At 46.9% G+C, this 22,143-nt stretch overlaps 1 protein-coding gene across 6 annotated transcripts in view; it reads left to right on the top strand.

The window, feature by feature from the left end:
• ZFPM1 (zinc finger protein, FOG family member 1) overlaps positions 1-22,143 on the top strand; it is a 111,765-nt gene that overhangs the window by 74,795 nt on the left and 14,827 nt on the right. For all 6 annotated transcript variants that reach the window (XM_053399955.1, XM_053399956.1, XM_053399957.1 and 3 more), the window contains one exon: positions 12,895-13,028. In XM_053399955.1, coding sequence (XP_053255930.1) covers positions 12,895-13,028 — 134 coding nt within the window. The remainder of the gene's footprint in view (positions 1-12,894; positions 13,029-22,143) is intronic.

Consider the following 22,143-nt stretch of genomic DNA (forward strand, 5'->3'; position numbering starts at 1 on the left):
CAGGAGTAGAATAAGGAAATGACAACATAACCTATGTGATGAATTATGCAATTTATGTAATTTCAGCATGACGGACAGTGAGACAATGTAGGTTTGGGCAGAAGACCAACTGCAGCAGAACAGAAACGGTTCTGCATGTGATGGATACTGGATGTAATGGAAAGCCATGCCTTCTTACAAGTTTGCTTCCCCTCTTCTGTGGGCTTCTGACTCCCTAGATTCCACTAATAGGCAAGTGGGAATCTGCCACAGACATGGGGGAATGAAGGCGGGACCCCTCCAAGCCCCTCCTCTTTTTCTCTTTGTCTAATTTTAACGCCCAACAGCTCCTTTGTTATTCCCAAGGCTGCCCCTGATTACTTGAGCATCCGAGCTGCCAAAGCTGGGATAATCTCCTTAGCCCCTTTAAAGATATTTTCTTTTGTATGGGAAGGTGAAGTGTAAAGACGTTGCTTGTACGCAGCTTAAAAATGCTCCCCAATCACCCCCTTCCATCTTATCAGGCCAGTGCTATCACGCATCGTTTTGCTACTTGAGTTGTCACTTTTAAAATATGTATAATTCCCTCTGCCTCGTGTTTGAAACTTCTCAAAAGGAAAACCACCTTTTTGACAAACATCCTCTTGGTCCATTTCATCAGCACCCCTGCCCATCAGAGCCGGGGAGACGTCTCTCAGAAGCTCACAAGCTTGGGTATGATGGCACCGGCCAGCCCTTATTTCTTGTTCCCAGCTTATGGTACGCTGTCCCCGAATGTAGAGGTGGGCAAAAAGCAAGTCCATCTTTGCACAGTGCCTAATTAACTGATGGAATTCCCTGACACATGATGTGGCGGTCCCCACAGCCTTAGATAACTTTAAAAGAGAACAGCACAAGAGTAGGAAGAGGAGCAGGCAGTCAACCGTTATTAGATATGATGGCTAAACTTATTTATTTATAATAATTTACATCAGCCTTTCAGGTCCCATCAGCTCCAGCCAACTGAGTTTTTTGTTGGAAGATTCAGGACAAGACACAAAAAAAGAACTTCTTCGCACAATGCATAGTTAAACTATGGAACTCGCGCCCACAAGAGGCAGTGACGGCCATAAACTTGGATGGCTTTTTAAGAGGATCGGGCGAATTGACGGAGGACAAGGCTATCAATGGCTAGCAGCCATGGTAGTTTTGCTCTGCCTCCATGGTCAGAGGCAGTAATGGTTCTGAATACCAGATACTGGAAACCACAGACAGGGAGAGTGCTCTTGTGTTTGGTTCTGCTTGAGGGTTTCCCATGGGCATCTGGTTGGTCACTGTGAGAACAGGATGCTGCTGTCTTGTGCACGTTGACCCTTTATATGTCACCTGTTCCCTTGAATATCTTCACTGAGAGTCACCAAAAGGTGAAGTCAGTTGCCATCATGCCTCACTGGTTAGCTGACCACTTTGGAAAGCAGGAAACTAGGCTACATGAGTCCATCTACACAGCTTAGGTTTAAGCCAGTGATGGCCAAACCTGGCCCTCCAGCTGTTTTGGGACTACAACTCCCATCATCCCTAGCTAACAGGGCCAGTGAGGGGAATTGTAGTCCCAAAACAGCTGGAGGACCAGGTTTGTCCATCACTGGTTTAAGCTATCAGAAAGACTGTTTTCCTTCATAAGAACCTACCCTGAGTTTTGAGATATTCGGGGAGACCCTTCTCTCGGTCCCACAACCTTCATAGGCATGCTTGCTGGGGTCATGGGAGAGAGTATTCTTGGTGGCTTCTCCGGATTTTTGGAACTCCCTCCCTAGAAAAGCTAGACTGGCTCCCTCCTTGCTGAACTTCCTTTGGCAAGTGAAGACTTTCTTGTTCCAACAGGCCTTTGGGAATTGACTGCTTTTAGTTAAAGGGATGGTGCCATGCTGTTTTTATTGTAATAAATTTATTTTATTGTAATAATTTAGTAGTAGTAGTAGTAGTAGTAGTATGTTTTAAACATATTTTATTTATGTACAGTTGTACCTTGGGAGTTGAATGGAATCCGTTCCGGAAGTCCATTTGACTTCTAAAATGTTCGGAAACCAAAGTGCAGCTTCTGATTGGCTGCATGAAGGTCCTGCAGCCAATTGGAAGCTGCAGAAGCCCCATCGGACATTCAGCTTCCAAAAGAACATTCGGAAACTGGAACACTCACTTCCGGATTTCAATTGTTCGGGAGCCGATTTGTTCAGGAGCTTTCGAGATCCAAGGTACGACTGTGTATGGTTTTGAAACTGTCATTGATATACTGTATTTTTCCGTCTGTAAGATGCCCCCATATATAAGATGCCCCCTAATTTTTGACATTGTTTTTTAGGGAAAACCCTAATCTTATGCATGGAAAAATATGGTAGTTTAAATTCTATCAATGCTTAATTGTATTTTTCTGGTTATTGTTTTTATCGGTAAGTTGCTTTTAGTCCCATCAGGTAAAAAGGCGGGGTATAGAGAAATAAAATAAATAAATAAATATTCTTGATCTGAGCAGGGCATACACTGTCTTTCTGCAGTCTTTGAAATGTTGATTGCCTATGAATCTTACAAGAATGCAAGTCCTTCCAGTGTGGGTCAGTTAGGTACCAAGCTGGAGTTGGATCTGGGTTGAAAATCCCATCTTTGCCATGTGGTGGGGTGGCCTACCACACAGAACAGTTATGCAAGTGAATACAATGAAATTTTGATGTCCTGATGAATCACAATGTGGATAATCCTGGACCCTTCTTTCAGGTTAGGATCTTGGCCCAGAGAGATACCACCACAGTCAGGAGAAAGCAAAAATTAGAATTGTTGCTTTTGCTTGCATGGGTGAGGAGGTGACATTAGCTGAGAATTTCTTATTTCTATTCTAGAGGAACTAACTGAAGCTAGCATTTTGGGGAGTGGTCGGGTGGCCACTTTGTATTTTTCCCATTTCTTTTTCAATAAAACAATTCTTACTATCTTGCTATATATATATATATATATATATATATATATATATATATATATAAAAAAGCTTTGCTGTCATCCTTTGAAAACGTTTTTATCCTCCACATTGTAGTTAGGGGCAAGCAAACCCAAGGGCCACTGCCTGCCTCTACATGCTTCCTAGTTCCTTTCTCATTTTCTTAGGCCCCTTTCCCAGCAGTGCTTTTTTTATCAGCTTATGATACTAATAGTTAATATCCTCAGTATAAATAGTGCTTTGTAGAATAACACAAGGTTGGGGTGTCTTCTATGTTCATGTTGCTCACAGTCTAACTTTAAGCAGCGAATAAGTCGATCAAGGGAGAAGAAGGAAGGAGCAATGAGACTCTTGTCATTGCAACTTGACAACGTTCCATGTGGCAGTTCTAATCACGTGATAGGTTGGTTCTCTGTTGCTTCCAGGTTGAACACTGAACTCAGCACTGCCGTATCACTTCCCTTTATCCTTTCCTGCGGGATGCAGTCTACTTGGTGCTACTCTTGTGAACCAAGCAGGCATAAAACTCCCAGAATGAGGCAGTCATGTTCGCACAAGCAAAAGGGGAGCCCTTTTCCTCACCTTACCAGAAGTGGTCCTTTTCAGGTTTAGAAAAAAAAGATAGTAGATGGCCAATGCTGGATATATGCAAGATCAAAGGTAGTGCAGAGGGAATGAGTAGAGGAAAGTTTAGTAAGTCAGCTGTCCCCCGAAACTGGTTGGCAGTGAGGTGAAGGCAAGTACAGAGGAAGGACCTGTGGAACGCTTGGCCGCAGGATGTTGTAACAGGCTAAATTAAATGACATACATGCTTAAGCAGTGGGTATTGGCTGCATTAAGCCAGAAAAATGAACAAGGACATACACACATGCAAATTTATTGAAATGTGTAAGGAGAATTTATTTCAGGCTGCTGGAAGGCTTGTGCATGGGCTGTACCATGCCGCCCTTGCACTTTTGACTGGCATCAGTTGGCCCACTGTCGAAAGACACAATTGCTGAGCTATCTGGACCCGGAGTGGCAGGTTTGAGTTGCTTCTCATCTCCCCCAACCCCACCATTGTGGCTGAGATCCTTCTTACTCTGCCTGAGAGGCACCCCCAGGGAACGGAAGCGTTTTTCAGACGGCGTCCCTCGCCTTATTTTCTTTTTTCCTCCATTCCTTTTGTAACTTTATTATCACAAGCGCGCAGGCCGATACCAGCCCAATTTGGTTAATGATCCCGGAGATAAGAATTATTCCGATAACTTCCAGGCCAGCTGGCTTGCGGGAGCCAATCGGATGCCGGCTTTGCCAGGAAACTGATGGGGAGATAAGATAAGGGAGGAATTGTATTAACCTGCAGGGTGGTGAAACTGAGCGCCAGCACCACCGATCCCAAGATTAGGGGCAGTGAGACGCACGCACACAAGCAGAGCAGGAGGGAGGGAGGGAGGGGGAAAATGGACTTTGTTCCTTGCGATAATCTGCAAGATTGTTCTGACCATTAGCTAGGCTGGGCTGGGCTCTTATTAATAGACACGTCATGGCTTCCTTTTCGTCCCGGATGGGGCTCAGAGAGCTGGCGTGTGTGAACAAGTGTGTTTGAGGGTCTCAAGTGACTCTCAAGACTGTGGAATCTCCAGCCTTTCCTGCCCCATTGTAGTATTTCATGTTCCCCATGCTCAAATCTCTCTCTCCCTCTCTTGTGCAGTCTGCATAGGGCTTTATGGGTAGACCCAGATATGCTCACTTAAGCGTAAGGATGGAGGAGAGGTTTGGCACAGTTCACCCTTTAATTCAATCCTACCTAACCCTGGCCTTTCCTGAAACAATACATCAGGTATCCCCAAACTCGGCCCTCCAGCTGTTTTGGGACTACAACTCCCATCATCCCTAGCTAACAGGACCAGTGGTCAGGGCTGATGGGAACTGTAGTCCCAAAACAGCTAGAGGGCCGAGTTTGGGGAAGCCTGCAATACATGAACAGAACCACAGCTGCCCTTCCTTCTCTGAAGGTTGCAATGTAGTTCTCTACCCCCAAAATGTCTAAATTAGGAGGTGTGCATAAAAATGATTATTAGTAAAATAATAATAATAATAATAATAATAATAATAATAATAATAATAATAGCAATAGCATCAGCGGGTGTATTTTATTAGCAGGAAATGTTTACAAAAATTTGTTTCTTAGTCAAAATTGCATAGAAAAATGCCTCTTTGGGGGAAATGCACACAAAATATTGTAGAATTTTCATCAGGACTTTTTTTTTAAGGTAAATATGTTGTAGAATGGTGTGGAAATGTAGTGAATGGAGATTAAGACTAGAAAAATGAGCAACCAAGAGAAACCAAAGCTGACAACCAAATTGCTGTCCTTCCCTCTGTCAGCTTCTTTGAGTCCCTGGAAGCCTCACAACAATTCAGCAAAACCCATTGCAAAGATGGCAGCAGCAATGTTGTTTGAGATGATGATGGCTGTCAGGAAGGGTTTCTTACAAGTGAGAAGACCTTCATTTGGTGGGTGAAGGAGTGCAGGAGGCGGGTCGTACGACAAGGGGTTCCATAGGGCTTAAGTTCTTAAGAGCCTGGTTTTTGGATCAGACCAAAGGGAGCCCATTTCCTCCAGCCTCCAGTTCCTACAGGTGCCAACTAGATGCCTCTGGCAAGCCAGGAAGTGGAACCCGAGCAGCGCAGCAGCACTCTTCCCACTTGCAATTCCTAACAACTGGAATTCAGAGGCCTGCTGACGCTGAGCCTTGGGGTTTTTTAGAGCCATATACAGACAGCCAACCATCGTCCATTCTCTGAAAGGGTACAAGTTGCTCTCTGGCAGACACAAACATGTGTTGGGCACACTTTGCTCATATGTTGTGTGATCCCTCCAGCTTTGAGGTACTGTTAACTATTGACATCTCTCTACAAACAAGCCCCAGTTAATCGGATTACTGGCGGTTTCTGCATTGCTCCCTAGCAGCTGGAGGTTAGCTGGGCTATCCCTGGCCAGGTGGCCCAGTGCTTGTGGGCAGGGAGGCGGGAGAGCAGCTGGAGAGCCTCCTGGCCTCAGTGCTGCGGTTGGGTTTCTGCTCTGCTGTGCCTCGGTTTCCACCTTGCTTTCCTGGAGCTGCCCTTCGGCATCCGCCTTGACTTTCGACGAGGGGAGTAGTTCCTGTTATGTCCTTTTTAGCAAAATCCGGCAGGGACGGAGGGAGGGAAGCGGCTCGGCTTGCCCTATTTTCGTCCCCTTGTGTCTGGAACGGTTGCTTTCTTTATCAGTGGCTGTGTGTTTTCTCTGGTGGGGATTGATACACAGAAGATGGAGTGCTCTGACATGGAAAGTGTCAGGCAAAGGCTCTTATCTTGGAGACATGGTCGCCTGACCCAAACGCAACTGATTAGCCAGCAAGAAGCTGGAAGAGGAGGAAAGGGGGCAGGAGGAAGGGTGGCAGTTGGGCACAAAACAGGTTTGTTTGCTAAGCTGGACAGAACTTGCTCATTACTGCTCACTTGGCTGCGGCTCTCCTTGAGATTCCCTAAAGGGAGGAACCTTTTTGCAGAGGGCTGACTGATCAGAAACTGGATTTCACTCCCTCGCTTCTTCCCAGACGGGAGTGATGCATTTCAGTAGAGGCTGTCCTGCTTTAAGGGAGGGGCCATAGCTCAGTGGCAGAACATCTGCTTTGCATGCAGAAGGTCCCTGTTTCAATCCCTGGCTTCTCCAGCTGTGGCTGGGAATGGTCTCCTACCCAACACCCTGGAGAAAACAGCCATGGCTGTTGTGAGTTGTAAGTGGATAGGTGAAGGCTCCATTATTACCATATCAGCAGAACTTGACTGGACCAGCAGAGGCACACCTTTAAAAAAATGCTGGGAATTGCACGGTTTGTGAGAAGCCTCCTGAATGGAGGCAAGATCAAGGGCAGGGTTTCCTATTAGTGTGCTCTTTCTTGGGGCAGAAATGTAAATGAGGTGTAGCCTCAGTAAGATGTTGCCAAGTGCACAGAAAAGAATTTAAAGGAGCACTCCACAGACGGCAGCTCCCCAGTGACCTGCCACTGTGCACAGAATGTCTCTGCTCTTGCACATGTTGTCTTCCCATGCGCAAGGCTGTTGGGTCTGGGGATCAGTTGCCATGGCTAAAGAACAGGAGTGAGGAGTTGGCTTCACCCCTTTCTTCTGGGTCTCCTGGAGGCATCTGACTGGCTGCAGTTAGATACAAAAATGGCCATCATAATGGCTATGTATGTTACCTTCAGGATCAAAGGCTGTATGCCATGAAATACCAGCTGATGGAGAGCAAGAGAAAGCGCTGTTGCTTTCATGCCCTACTTGTGGGCTTTCCGGAGGCATCTGATTGGCCGTTGCCCAAAACAGGATGCTGTGCTTGGGCCACATTCTCACCATGCAGTTTATCTCTCTGATACCACTTTAAACGGTCATTGATTCCCCCAAATAATTATGCGTGCTGTAGTTTGTTAAAGGTGCTGAGCGTCGTTAGGGGACCCCCATTCCCCTCACGTTGCTTCAATTCCCAGAGTGGTTTAACAGTCAGTCCCTCTTCACAGAGAACTCTGGTAATTGTAGGGAATAGTGGCCTTTTGAGAACTCTCTGCACCCATGAAAAACTACAGCTCCCAAAATTCTATGGCTATTTAAAGTGGTGTAATAGCACATTAAATGTATGTTGTGAATGGGGCTTTAGATCAGTCTTTGATCTGAGCCAGCAGGGCTCTTGTACAGGTTGAATCCTCCCACTCCTCGTGTGCGCAAGGCCACCTTGGGAATTTTGCTGAAGCTGCTCTGAGCCCAGAAACTCTCCAGCCATGGTCTCCCCTCCCTTCACCTCACCTCTGCCCTGATAAGCTTTAGCACATGGGGACCTTTGCCTCCCTGTCCACCCCAGTGCCTTTGATGTGTTTTGGTGGAACGAGCAGTCTGATTCCAAGGCCTTGTTTCCCACGCAAGGAGTTGGATCTGGACCCTCGCCAAGCCTCCCTCCTGCGCCTCTGTCCGTCGCTCCCTTGGAACACCTCGACTGCAGGGCTTTGGGGAGGGAGGGAAAGAGGGCGAAATGCAATGCCGACCCCTTTCTCCACTTTCAGATGTACAAAGGGGGACTGCTGGGAGTCTCCGTTTAACATCCATCTGAGTATTGCTTAGCTGCCATCTTATCTGTCCGCTGAAAGATGAAGGTGCAGCTAAAACATTTTAGGCTGGTCTTCCCAGCCGATTTACATGTTATCTAACCCATTAAACCGAGAGGCTTATCGGACCATCAAGGCCATTACAGCTCAAAGCCGTCTCAACCAAGGGTCCTAATGAAGCAAAATAAGAGGCTCCCTTTTTGATGGAGGGATGCCAGCAAGCTTTGATCCGTCCCCTGCGTTGCAGCTCCTTGCAAAGTAACCAGAGAGGGGCCACAGTGGGCTGAGGTGATGCCAGGAAGGGTTGGATCTGTCCATTTTGGTTTCTTTCAATTCCCTGTTTCTTCCCATCTTAAGTTCAGTCCTCCACATTTCTGCAGCACTTTGCAGTTTCTAAAGGTCCTCATAAAAATTCATCAGTATTTTAGTGTGATTTCTTCTTTGCATTTTTGCCTAACATGCACACATTTTTGCAAAGCAATTTTCCCTAATATAATGCATTTTGGAATATTATATTTACTGATACAGGCAGTTTTATAATGCTCTACTCTAGCACATGCATTTTTCTACACGTTACTTGACTGGAGAACTGCACTGCAATATTCGGAGAAGAGCAAATTTTGAAAGATGGCTGTGCTTCGGTTCTTGTATTGTTTTGGAAATTACAAACCTGGTAGTTTCACCTTTTAATGCAAACTGAACTGAATCCCCCCCCCCCATCCCTACATGATGCCCAGACAGGGAAAATCTAGTGCTTTCTGAGTCATCTTACAAAGGTTGCTGCAAACACGAACTCTTACCTTTAACCATTGTTATTGTTAAAAGCACATTGATGGATTTTGTGTAACTCAAAAGCTCACCAGGCAGTGTAGAGTGGTGGAAATTAAACTAATATGCCATAATGTTGATGTTCTAGAAAAGTTAAGTAGGATTGCCTGCACGAAGGAAGGATCTGTGGTTCAACTGAAGAGTATTTGCATTCAATTTAGAAGGTCCCAAGTGAAATTGGGCTGGCGGGTGGCGCTGTGGGTAAAACCTCAGTGCCTAGGACTTGCCGGTCGTATGGTCGGCGGTTCGAATCCCCGCGGCGGGGTGAGCTCCCGTAGTTTGGTCCCAGCTCCTGCCCACCTAGCAGTTCGAAAGCACTCTTAAGTGCAAGTAGATAAATAGGGACCGCTTTATAGCGGGAAGGTAAACGGCGTTTCCGTGTGCTGCGCTGGTGCTGGCTCGCCAGCTGCAGCTTCGTCACGCTGGCCACATGACCCGGAAGTGTCTCCGGACAGTGCTGGCCCCCGGCCTCTTAAGTGAGATGGGCGCACAACCCTAGAGTCGGACACGACTGGCCCGTACGGGCAGGGGTACCTTTACCTTTAAGTGAAATTACTGGCATATCAGGTAAGAGCTGAGACAGACTCCTTGCCTGAAACCCTGGAGAGTTGTTGCTGCCAGTCAGTGTAGATAAAGTAGAGGCACCCTATGGTCTTGACATTGTCCCAAGTTCCTATTAAATCAGCTATTTACCCTGAAGAGTTAAGTAGAATCAGCTATTTACCCTGAAGAGTTAAATAGCTGGCTTACTGGGCTGCACACCCTGGACACCCAAGTGGACAGAGATGCCACTCACAAAACAGGCAGGTCCTTGAGGTAAAAGGTGACTTGCCCTGTCCCCCTCACTTTTGTGGGAAACACACACTAAATATTTTGCTGCAAACCCTTTAGTATACATCCAAGAGTTGCTTGATGCTGTCAGAGCAACATGAAAATCTTACCTTAAGCAGGTACAGCCATCTTGGGCGTGGCTGTTGAGGTGCAACTTTCACAGGGGGACCCCATACTTAGCTGAAGCACCAATTCCACCTTTGAATTGAGGCGACAGCAAACCTATTCATTGAAAGCCCTGGCTTCAGAATGTGGGCAGCTAATCGCAGTAGAAGGCCACAGGGGAAATTTTTGGAAACGACAGGTGAGGGACAGGTGAATATCTGGAAGAAGAGCTGCTCTGGTTCTTGTTCAGTAGGTCAATGGCAGCAGTGATGTAGCGGTCAGTGGTCATCATGGTGGCTGGCATAACCACACTCCCTAAACTATAGGCAGCTCTGCCGATCCTATATGTGCTCATATTCTCCTCCAACTTATTTGGAAAGCATAAAGGGATTCCTTATGCACAGTGGACATGCCTTTGTGGTACTGGGGAGGTGGAAGACGTGGCACATTCTCTTTTGCACTTTCCCTTATATAGAGATCTCAGAGCTCATTTCTGGAGGAGACCTTTGGAGAGCAAGAGCTGGCTGGGCCCTGCCTGATATTATTTGCAATCTGTTGGCAGAACATGGTAAAACCATTGCAAACCAGGTGGCCACCTCTGCAGTAGCAGCTAAAAAAAATTCCCTTTAACCAGGTCTTTGGCTGATTGACATCCAAAGCCCTTTTAAAATTAAAAAAAAGTTGGAGGGGTTGTTGGGTTGTTTTTGTTATGTCTTTTGTGTTGTTATTTTGTGTTTTTCTGTTGTAACCGCCCTGAGGCCTGCGGGTATAAGGCGGTATACAAATTTAATAAATAATAATGACAACAACAATAAAGGCTTTTGTCGTGGAACGCAAAAAGGGCTATCCACAATAGTATCGTGACATTGTTGTTCATCTTGGTTTGTGCTGATAATTATTAGTGTCAGTTGTTATTATTAGTGCTGTGCTTTGTCCTTGTTTCTCTGGTGTTTGCAATTGTGCCTCACATAAGTACCATATACCAATGCAAATGTTTTTTATAATTAAATTTTGAATTATAACAAATAAATAAAGAACATAGCAAGTAAAATATCAGAAGTCAGTGAAATCGTATACAGCATAAAGTCCAGCATGAAGAAGAAGGAGGTTACAAAGTTTACTATGCAAACAATAAACCCAACCAAAGTAAAACCTCACAAGATCCACACCTTTGCATAGGCAGGAGAGACTGCCCAGCCATGCGCTTCATCATTTGTAAATGAAGTCATAGAATCATAGAATCATAGAGTTGGAAGAGACCACAAGGGCCATCGAGTCCAACCCCCTGCCAAGCAGGAAACACCATCAGAGCACTCCTGACATATGGTTGTCAAGCCTCTGCTTAAAGACCTCCAAAGAAGGAGACTCCACCACACTCCTTGGCAGCAAATTCCACTGTCGAATAGCTCTTACTGTCAGGAAGTTCTTCCTAATGTTTAGGTGGAATCTTCTTTCCTGCAGTTTGGATCCATTGCTCCGTGTCCGCTTCTCTGGAGCAGCAGAAAACAACCTTTCTCCCTCCTCTATGTGACATCCTTTTATATATTTGAACATGGCTATCATATCACCCCTTAACCTCCTCTTCTCCAGGCTAAACATGCCCAGCTCCCTTAGCCGTTCCTCATAAGGCATCGTTTCCAGGCCTTTGACCATTTTGGTTGCCCTCCTCTGGACATGTTCCAGTTTGTCAGTGTCCTTCTTGAACTGTGGTACCCAAAAATAGGGGGTGTGTCTCTTGTACAGTACTATGTTCTTCAGCAACTTTTAATTAATGGGAAATATTTTCTAGAAGAGCGTTTGCCCTTCTAGATCTTTGATCTGTAAAACTGCCACTGGTACAGGTGACACATGATACCCATTCCACATCTGTAAGAAAATGATATTTTTGTGTGGTGGCACCTACACTTTGGAATTCCTTGCGTGTTGATACAACGAAGCAAGCAGGTGCCTTTGTTGTATTCTTTTGGCCATCTACTAAAAGCACTTTTCTTTAGACAAGTCTCCCCAGATACATAGAATCTGATGTGCTTTTAGTTTATTGCTACTTTTACTTATCTCAATGTTTTACTTGTCTTTACTACATATGTTTATTTTTGTAAACCACTTTGATGGCTTGTTTGTTTTTACAATCAAGTGGTATATAAATTGTAAGAAATAAATAAATAACATTTGCAAATAACATTTCCTGCCCCCAGTGGCCTCGAGGCTCGCTCAGCTGGGGACAGGAGCCTTTCTGCCCCCCACCCCCCCGGCTGAGCAGCAGGCTAGGGCCAGCTGTATTGGCCACAGCCCGTGAGGTACTGGGGTGCAAGCGCCTTGGTTCCCACAATGAGAACTGTGGCAGTTTCACTCGGCATCTTGCCATCTTGGGCCAATGCAGTTTTTCCCAACATTGCGGTATATCGCCAAACCGCGTTGTTTTCCTGGTGATGTTGAAAACTCAGCATCGCCCAGCCCTAAGACATACATACCTTCACTCTGCAGAAAGCAACAGTGCATAGTATAATTCCAATTTATTATGATCAGCCAACAGCCACAGGAAATATATGTTTGTATATGTTTGTAGAATTAATTCAACTTATTAAGCATATTGAACTTTAAAGAAAGAGCTTCCCCCAACCTTTGTCTTTTAATAAGGAAATGTGAACAATTTTGCAAAAGAAGTGCTTCTGCTTCAACTGCTAATATGAAGTAGGAACCTCATTAAAGAATAAGAAATGGTACCTAGCCTCTGCTCAGTTATTTTGCTCATTCACCAAGGTCTTCCATGCTTTCACAAGCAAATTTGAAAACCCCATTTTCACCTGCCAAAACAAGGAGGGTCCATCTGTCACCCTGGTGTGCAACCAGATGGCACCGTCTCTCCCACTCAATTGGTTGGTAGATGTTATGGGAACATTGTAATCTGGCCATTTCTGTGGTTTGAAGAAAGGAGGAAGGCCACGCCACCTAGTAGGGAGATCTCTTCTTACTGGAAGCTTCCTTGGAAAGTTTATGTATGGTCTCACCTCACTGATTTCTGCTTCCCTGATCTTGCTATTTTTCCTCCTGTCCCATCAGGTGAACTGGAGCTGATGACATCAGAGGGCGAGAGCAAAGTGCGTGCCAGGCAGAACGTGCCTGAGGGATTGTCCTGGGGTCCGTACCAGGGGAATATCCACAGTGAGCCTGCTTCTCCAGGGAACAGTGAGCCAGTAAGTAAAGCAGTCAGTAAGTCAGCAGAAATGAAAGCAAGCACCCCTCTCCTCTTTTCCTCTCTCTGCAGAAAACAGCTGCAATGCCCTTTGGTGGGTGGCATCATTTTTATCCCACCTTCCCTCCAAGGAGATCAAGGCAGTCCATGGCACTCCAGTTTTATCCTTGCAGAAATCCTGTGAGTTAAGGGATGGGCAGTTGTAGAGCACCTGCCTTGAATGCAGGAGGTTCCAGGTTCAGTCGTCTGCATCTACAGGTGCCACTGCCAGTCAGTGCAGGCAGTACTAAGTTCCATGGACTCTTAGTCTGGCACTCTGGCCACTATACCATCCTGGCATTGGGGCTGAGCTTGCACCAGATGGCATTCCTAGCCTGGCTGCACTTTTAAGGCAGTCCCTTCCACTTCCTGGGACTTAAAAAATCTATGTATGTTGTCCAGTACAGGTGAAAGCATGGATATCTCAGTTGGTTAGAGTGTAGTGCTGATAATGCCAAGGTTGCAGGTTCAATCCTTGTATGTTACAGCTCTATATTCCTGCATTGCAGAGAGTTTGACTACATGATCCTCAGGGTACATTCCAACTCTACGACTCTATGATTTTATGATTCTAAGCCAATGTGGTGCCCTCCAGATGCCTTGGGACTACAAATCCCATCAGCCCTGGCCAGTCATCATGGATGATGGGAGGTGTAGTCCAGGGCATCTGGAGGACACCGTCTTGGCTAGCCCAGACCTTGCAGCATATCTCAGGCACCTCCACAGGTAATAAGTGGTGGTCATCATAACCACACCCCAAGGCAATGCTTCTGATTCTTCCTGTTTCTCACTTGCAAGCAGCATCCTTTTAGCACAGGCCAAGCTACAATGGTGTGTTTAGCACCACACACAAAGTGCCCGTCAGCAGGATGCAGCTTCTCCCATGCAGCTAATCTCATTAGTGCGGCTCATGGCAGGGCTATATCCCATCAGCATCAGGTTCTTAAAAGCTCCTTTCTGCACAGGCCTGTGGTATGTTTTTGAAATCCCGGCTGGAAGGCCTTTACCCTGCTGGGTTTAATTTCTGGTTTCCCCAGTTGCCTTGCCGTTCTGTCTCGGAACTGGTGCTGCTTCGCTTATTCATCAGCGATCTGGAGCTGGGCTGAGCAGGGAGGTGGCCAAGTTGCAGGTGACCCCAAATTGTTCAGGAGGCCAATGAACCAAGCAAGGCTGTGAAAAGCTTCAAAAGGATCTCTCTAGGCCCTGTAATGAGCAGGCAAAAAAGTAGTAAATGAGGCCCCATGTCAATCAAGTAGGAGCAAGGCTCATTGCAACCAAAAATAATCCCATGTGTATCCCAGTTTCATGGATGGCAAATTGCAGAGCCTGTAATTCCCCCAGAACAATTTTTTTCCACATCAGTGCCTCAGCTTGGAACATAATACGAGCGCCTTTGAGGATGCACAGAGTGCTTTCCTTCTGCTGCTAAATACCTACAGCCAGCTGCTGTATTGGAGGTGGCTAGCCAGATCTTGTTGGACTTCAACTCCCAGCTGCCCCAGCCAACATGGCAAGTAGCCCCGGGCATGATGGGAATTGCAGTTCCGCAACATCTGGAGGGCCACAGCTTCCACACCTCCATCTCATTTGGGTCTTCATTTCTCCAAGAGCAGGGGTTTGCTGGCTGACCCCACTTCCCCATTGTGTTCATGTGTTCAGCCCCACCACCCTCCACACAGGTGTCTGCATTGGGGAGCTTCCTGACTGGCCAGGAAAGAAGTATTGGGGTCATTGTGGACAGCTCCCAATGGTGACAATGGAAATGGGAAATTCTATGTTAGTGATGATTAAGGAAAGGGATTGAAAGTAAAACAGCAAGAATTACAATGAAGACAGGATATAAATCTTAAAGTGGACCTGCCTTTGGAACAACTGGGCCCCATCCACACCGTACATTTGAAGCAGTATCATACTACTTTAAACAGCCACAGATTCCCCCAAAGAATCCTGGGAACTGTAGTATTTTAAGGGTGCTGAGAGTTGTTAAGTGACCCCTTTTCCTCTCACAGAGCCACAGTTCCCAAAGTTCCTTGGGAAGAGGGATTGGTGGTTAAAGCACCCTGGGCGTTGCAGCTTTGTGATGGGAATGGGGGTTCTCCACAAGGCATCTCTTCCGTAAGCATCCCAGGTCACGAGGCTGGGCAAGGCCCCTCTCAGCCTGAAGCCATGGAAAGCTGCTGCTAGTGAGTATAGACATCCCTAAAGTAGCTGGACTGATGGTCTATCACAGAAGAAGGCAGCATAATATGTTGTTTGTGCATCTTTGGCTTCTGTTGTTTAGTTTGTTCCATTTGTGCTCCTCTTGGGTGTCCAAACCTGGGTTTTGTATTGACTTACAAACCCAGTATCTCATCCTCACAACCTCTTTTGGCCCTGCTTCCTTTTCCTCTTAAACTTCTCAAGTTTTGGCAGAAGAGGGGACGGACGTCAGAATCAAGATTGTTTTGTGGGGTTGTGTGTGTGCATGAGTATCTCATTTTGTGCAACAAGTACACGTCTGATTCCAATAAAAATATTGCAAAACCTTTTAGAACAAATGATAAGAATAATATAGCAATGTGCATGCCTCCAAAAAAACAGCTATGGACATGATTTATAACTAGGCTCAGGGAGTTCTGAAATGACTTGGAATTCAGAAAAGGGGAAGGGGGTGGGAAACACAAAGGATTCACCCTTCCTCCTACAAGAGAGGAGTTGGGCACTGGAGAGGAGCAGCAGTTTGGCCCCTTCCACCCCCTCTTTGCCCCCCACTGGAGGAGGCAGGAAGAGCAGAATGGGAGCAAGGCAGTGCTAACTTTCTTCGGAGGATCTTGTTCCATAGCTCTGGGTTTTTCTGTCTGAGCCCTGACTGTATTATTGCCATTCCTGTTGTTAGATTTATTACCTGCCTTCAGCAGAAGGAACCTGGGGCAGGTCATAGCAATGTAAAAATACAACAGTCAAAGCAGTTTGAAACAAATTACAATCACAACTAGAGTGGGTCCTAAAAATAGACATCTCAAGTAGAGGAGGTGGACACTGTCAATGGCTACTAGCCATGATGGCAATGCTGTACCAACCTGGTCCAAGGCAGCTATGTTTATGTATACTAGCTGCTGGAAACCACAGGAGGGGAGAGTGCAGTAGTGCTCAGGTCCTGCGTGAGAGTTTCCCACAATCTTCTGGTTGGCCACCATGAGAGCCGGACGCTCAGCTAGGCGGGACCTTTTCAGCCTGATCCAGTGTCCTTAAGTTCCCAAAGGTCAGGGCAATGAGATGCATCTTCAGCATATGCTGAAAGTCGCACTTCTGTGGGGGAAGGAATTTCCAACTTGGGGGGGATGCCTGGCACCCCCATACCCACAATGTTTCATGCCCTGCTCTATAGGTGGTTAGGCTGCCCCCAAGTGCTATCCAAGGGACCTTGGCCTGGGCAAGACCCGATCTCTGCCAGTGGGAAAAGGAGGAGGCGGCGGTGGCTCTTTTGGGATTTCTTCCAACTCTTTTTTATGGGGCTTTGTGAAGGATGTGGGACAGAAAGCCCTGGCCTCTCCTCTCCTCTCCCTTCTCTCTCTCTCTCTCTCCCCCTCCCCCCCCCCCAGCTCAAGCCTCCCCGTTTATCTTTTTTTTTTTTTGCCAAATTAAATCCTTGATTAACCCTTATCTTGCCAGTTTGGCGGCTATCTCTCCTGTGGCGCCGTATGTCCAGACAACCGGTACGGGATGATTGATTTCTTAAAGATATGCCGCTGCTTTTTTCTGATACTTCATTTATTGTCTAAATATTTTTGCTCCCATTTCAGCAGCTTCCCTTATCAAGTCGTGTTGATGATTCCCAGCCCTGCCCTCTCTCTCTCTCTCTCTCTCCCTCTCTCTCTCTCCTCTCCCCCCCCCCCGCCCCAGTTTCTTCCTTTTCTTTATATTTTCAGTTGCCTCCCTTCTCTGTTGTTTTTTTAAAACCCAGAAGACAGAGGAAAGGGTTGTTGCTCTCTATGGCCGAAAGTGACTATCAGTCTCTTTTCTTGCCTGGGGAGGGGGAGGTTGGGGAAGCACGGAAAAATGAGTCTCCCAACTCTATCTTTTCTTCAGTAACTGGTATGAAAAATCTCCAGTCTATGATGGCCATTAGGGAAGGGAAAGCAGGAAGCTGCCTTATATCATCAGGCTATTGGTTCATCTAAGACAGTATAGTTGTCTCTGACTGGCAGCAGCTCTCCAGGGTCGCAGGCAGAGAGAGAAACATTTCCCATCATCTGCTGGATGACCCTCTTAACTTGAAAGTGCCAGGATTAAATATGTTCAATATGTTGATTATTATATTTATTTTCCACTCTTCACCAGAAGGCCCCAGGTTGGGTTACAGCAATATAAAATGCAGCATTCAAAACAGTTTAAAACAGTTCACAATCACAGCTGCAGTGAGTCCTAATAGAGACAAAAAGAGAAGCGTGGGGCGGGGTGTTGCCTTTGCACCCTGCTTGTGGGAGCAGCCAGGAGGCACGTTGCGGGAATCCGGGTTGCTGGACTAGATAGATCTTTGAACTGATGTAGCTGCCCTCTCCTCAGGCTCCCATGCCATTGATGGGCAGCAGAATTGAGTCTGCCAGGCCCTACTAGGAATGAGGGAGGAATCTGCATTTTGCAACAGACCAACCTGACCTGATGGCTCCAACCCTGCTTGTGGATCATAACACAGCTCCCAGTTGGACGGTGGATTTTGCAGTGCATTTGCAGTCTGCAAAAAGTGCACACCAAAATCCGCATGTTGTGTCAACAGTGCATATAAAACGCGTGTTTTGAGGTGAATGCATTGAAGAGTGTGTGTTTACACTAAAAAGTGCACACAAGATGCATGGGACAGGCTCACAACTGAGTGGCAGCAAGGCCGAAACAAGATGGAATTAACTGCTCAGCCCATCCCTAGTCTTTGTCCATCCTAATGCAGCTTTGTAAAAAAAATAGACTGTGTCCAGCTTCATGCTACAATGCCATAGGCATATAGGAAGCTGCTGTGTCAAATCCATTGGTCCACCTAGCTCAGTACTGTCAACTCTGGCTGGCAGCGGCTCTCCAGCTTTTCAGGCAGAGGTCTCACTCCCAAGCCTGCCAGGGATTGAACCTGGGACCTTCTGCACACAAAGCAGATGCTCTGCCTCTGGGCTATGGCCTTTCCCCAAGCCAGGCATGTGGGAAGATGCCATTAGCACACATTCTCTGCATCCTTACCCCTCCCTGCAAGACTGGCACTCCTTGCCACAATGAAGTGTCTCTCCCCAGCCTAAAAAAAAAAAGGCAGGCAAAAAAACCCAAACCTTCCTGTGGGGCGGGCCAAATCATCCTGGAGGTTAATGATTAACCAGCGTGACGGTTCTCCCTTCCCTTGTTTGGCAAGGGGTCCGGCTGCCCCAGATAAAAAAAAAGTCCCAAGCGGATGTTGCTCAGATACAGTTTCCGATGGTTATCTGGGCCGCTGCAGATTGGAGACACTGACCTCTTTGTTAAGGGGAAAACAAGGAGGGTTTCTCTGCCTTGCCTTCCTGCCCGGACCCACTTACCACGGAGGGGCTGGCATGGAGAGTGTCCGGGAAGGAAGCCACACCTTGCTTGCCAGTCTGTCTCTCTCACAGCCCCTTTATGCTCCCAATGGGGCATTGTGGGGAAAGGCATAAAGGGGGGGCTGTTTTGGGGAGCCAGGTTGGGAGCTTGTCGCCTGGAGTTATTTGTAGGAGACAGTCTTGTTACTTGACTCCAGGCCGCTCTCGAGAACCTGGGGGTGGTGACGACAGGGCAGGGCTAATGGAGCAACAGAATGAGCCACTTCCAATGTGTCCGTCGTGGTTTGCGCAGGCATCTTTTTACACCCGTATAGCACCATAAGCTTGCAGGGAGCTTTGCAGGTGAGAATGTGGGGGGAACTCCTTGCCCCAAAGAGTTGTGAATAGAGTTACAGTGAATGGCTGACTTACAGAAGGGCAGCCTTTGCCAAGCTGGTTCCCATCCTGGAGCTCTGGACTACAGCTTGTGCCCATGGGGCCTGATGGACAATTGTAGCCCAGGGAGGCACAAATATTGCAAAAGCTGCTGTTTATAGTAAGGGGAACCTTGCACAAAGCCCCTGAATCTTCAAAGGAAATGTGGGCTTTCAGGAGGGATCCTGGGAGAGGTGGCTTTGTGCTGGGTAGTGATTCCAAATATATGGGGCAGCAAAGGAGAAAAGCTTTTTTTTAATGGAAAAAAACACATTTTATTGAAAATTTGGGATTTATATGCCACTTTCCGGTCAAAAGCAAACCCCTGAACCATAATGAAAATACCAAATGTACAAACAGTTGAACTAAATTATAACAAGATTAAGAACAAGTTAAATAAATAAAAGTATTTAAGGATGTAAGAAGGCAAATGCCCATCTAGTCTAGCAACCTGTTCTCCTAGGGGCCAACCTGATACCCTAATGGGAAGCCTGCAAGCAGAAACTTAGTTCAACAGCACCATCCCCACCCACTATTCCCTGCAACTGGTAGTACACAGACTTACTGCCTCCAACAATGGCAGCAGAGTATAGCCATCCTGGCTAGTTATCATGGATAGCCTTATCCTCTGTTAATTTGTTTAATGCACTTTTATAGCTGTCTGAGAGTGGGTGGCCATCATTGCATCTCGCGAGAGAGAATTCCATACTTTATTCACTGTGTGAAGATGTCCTTCCTTTTGTCTGCCTTGCCTCCTCCAACACTCAGCTTCATTGGACATCTTTTAGTTCTAGTACTATGAGAAAAGGAGAAAAAACATCTCTCTGTCTACTTTTTCCACACCATGGATCTAATACGCCCCTATTATTCCCCCTTTACTAGCCTCCTCCCCCCCCCAGCCAAACTTAAAAGGCCTTAATGTAGTAAACTTTCTTCATACTAGGGTTGCTCTAACCCAGGGGTTGGCAAAGTTTTTGTGGCTTGGGCCGGTTCACGGTCCCGCAGATGCCATGGTGGGCCGGAGTGTGCACATGCGCGCATGTGCAAACACTATTTCTGGCACAGAGGAGGCGTGAACAACTTCCCATTGGCTGCAGGAGCTTCCTACAGCCAACGGGAAGCCGGCCAGTGTCGGAGAAGGCGGTTCCCGCTCTGCTCCGCGCTGGTTTAGTGCAGTGCACAGGAGCCGACCGAGCAGGCGGCAGGGATCCATGGGTGGTTAATGACCCCCATGGGCCTTCAGTTGCCGACCCCTGCTCTAACCAGTTGATTATTCTGGCTTCCTTTCGAGGATGTAAATCAATGGGTGAGAGGTGTCAGTTTGCCCATGGTTTTCTATGGATGCAGCTCTTTGCAGTTCTCTTCTCCCTAGTTTTACTGAGCATGAGCCAATTGCACCCACTTCACTGAACACTGGTAGTGTGCAGAGGAAACAAACCACAATCCCTGGCTTAGCATCACATCCAACCCAGAGACGATGGTTTGTTTCGCTCATAGCAGAGCACGGTCAGTAAGCCCAAGGGCAAACCTTTAGCCACAGATCTTGGCTTGTTGCAAATGTTGCAACCAAAACAAGCCGCTCTCCACAGTTCAGATATGAGTCTAAGCCAGGGATTGTGCTTTGTTCCGCCCTAGCAGGGAGGTGCATAGCAGGTGCCAGTGGGCCATGTGTAGTAAGCCATGATGGCCAAATGTGGCCAGTGAACATGGTGAACACTGAGAAGCCAGAGCGGGGCGGGGATGGTCTTCATTGCCCCCCTGCACAGCTCAATAGGGAAGAGAGCTAAAGCCTTTGAAAATTTTGCTTGCGTTGCACAATTGATCCATGACATCTTCGATTTAGTTGCGCCAAAATGTTATACAGTATATGATATGATAAATTACTTTTAAGTTTACATTCTAGAGGAGGGATCTAAAGGAGAGTACTGTTTGATGGGGGAGGATGGCATGGGCCCCCATCTCTATCTTTAGCGAACCATTATCAGACAGTGAAGTGTCCCATACTGAACTGAGGCTTTGGGCATCTTTCCACCCAGTGAACACGGCCATTCACTGTGGCCCCTGTGTACCTTTCATGGCTTTGTGGCCAGCCAGGAGCAGAAATGCTGAATCAGCAGATTGGAGAGAATCATCCCCCCCTTTTTTAAAAAAAAGACCCAGGCACGTGGATGTGTCTTCAGTGACACACTTCTCTCCCACCCCCAAGATATATCTTACTTGCGCACTCTCTCTCTCTCTCTCTCTCTGAAGTTAGAAATGTTTCTTTTCTTGCAGCATCAGCAAAAGTGTGTGTGCGTGTGTGTAAATGGGGGGGGAGAGTTTTGTGTGTGTGGTGCATGTGTGTGCGTTTTATCAAGCCGTGAGCACTCTGCTCCTTGGAGTGATAAGCTCTAAACCGACCAAGACTGTCAGTCTGAGTTGGAGGGTTTAGAAATATTGGGACGAATAATTAGATTTCATATCGTTACTGCTGCAGCCATCGAAGGATCAGGCAGATTAATTTTTCTCCTCTCTCTCTCTCTCTCTCTCTCTCTCTCTCTCTTTTTCCCTCCTCTGCTCATTAATATTCATTAGCGGCACATGAAGGCAGAGAGGAGCCGAGGCAAAGTTGGGGGGGGGGGAGAATGAGGAAGGCCAGCGCTGCTGCTCATCTCAAAGAAAGTGTCTCTCTGCCCAGGGCATGGCTGTAAACCCTGTGGATCCTCCAGGTGTGGTTCAGGCCAGCTCCCATCATCTCTGACGATTGGCTGTGGGGCTGCTGGGATCTGGAGGCCAGGCACACCACAGCTTCCCAAATCCTGACCCAGAGCCGCCTCTTCCTCCATCCACACTCCCTCCAACCTTTCCTGAGCCTTTTCTTAATGCACACTATCCTTTGTAAGGCACAGCAGTTAAGAGTTAAGCACAGTATTCTAAGTATGTTTTTGCACCTTTGTTCCTGAGATGGAGCACCCATACGTACCTAATGCTGGATTTAGGGCACTGGAGATGCACATGTTCCATGAATTAGCCTGGGGGTGTTTTTTTACTTCTTCTTTCGACAGAGGCAGTGTGGATGCTGAATTGACAGGACAGAGTGCTTTACACTAACCTGCCGCCTTTTAAAGAGGGGGACGTAGATCTGTGGGT

This window comes from Podarcis raffonei, chromosome 8 (assembly GCF_027172205.1).
Source record: "Podarcis raffonei isolate rPodRaf1 chromosome 8, rPodRaf1.pri, whole genome shotgun sequence".
Classification (NCBI taxonomy): domain Eukaryota; kingdom Metazoa; phylum Chordata; class Lepidosauria; order Squamata; family Lacertidae; genus Podarcis; species Podarcis raffonei.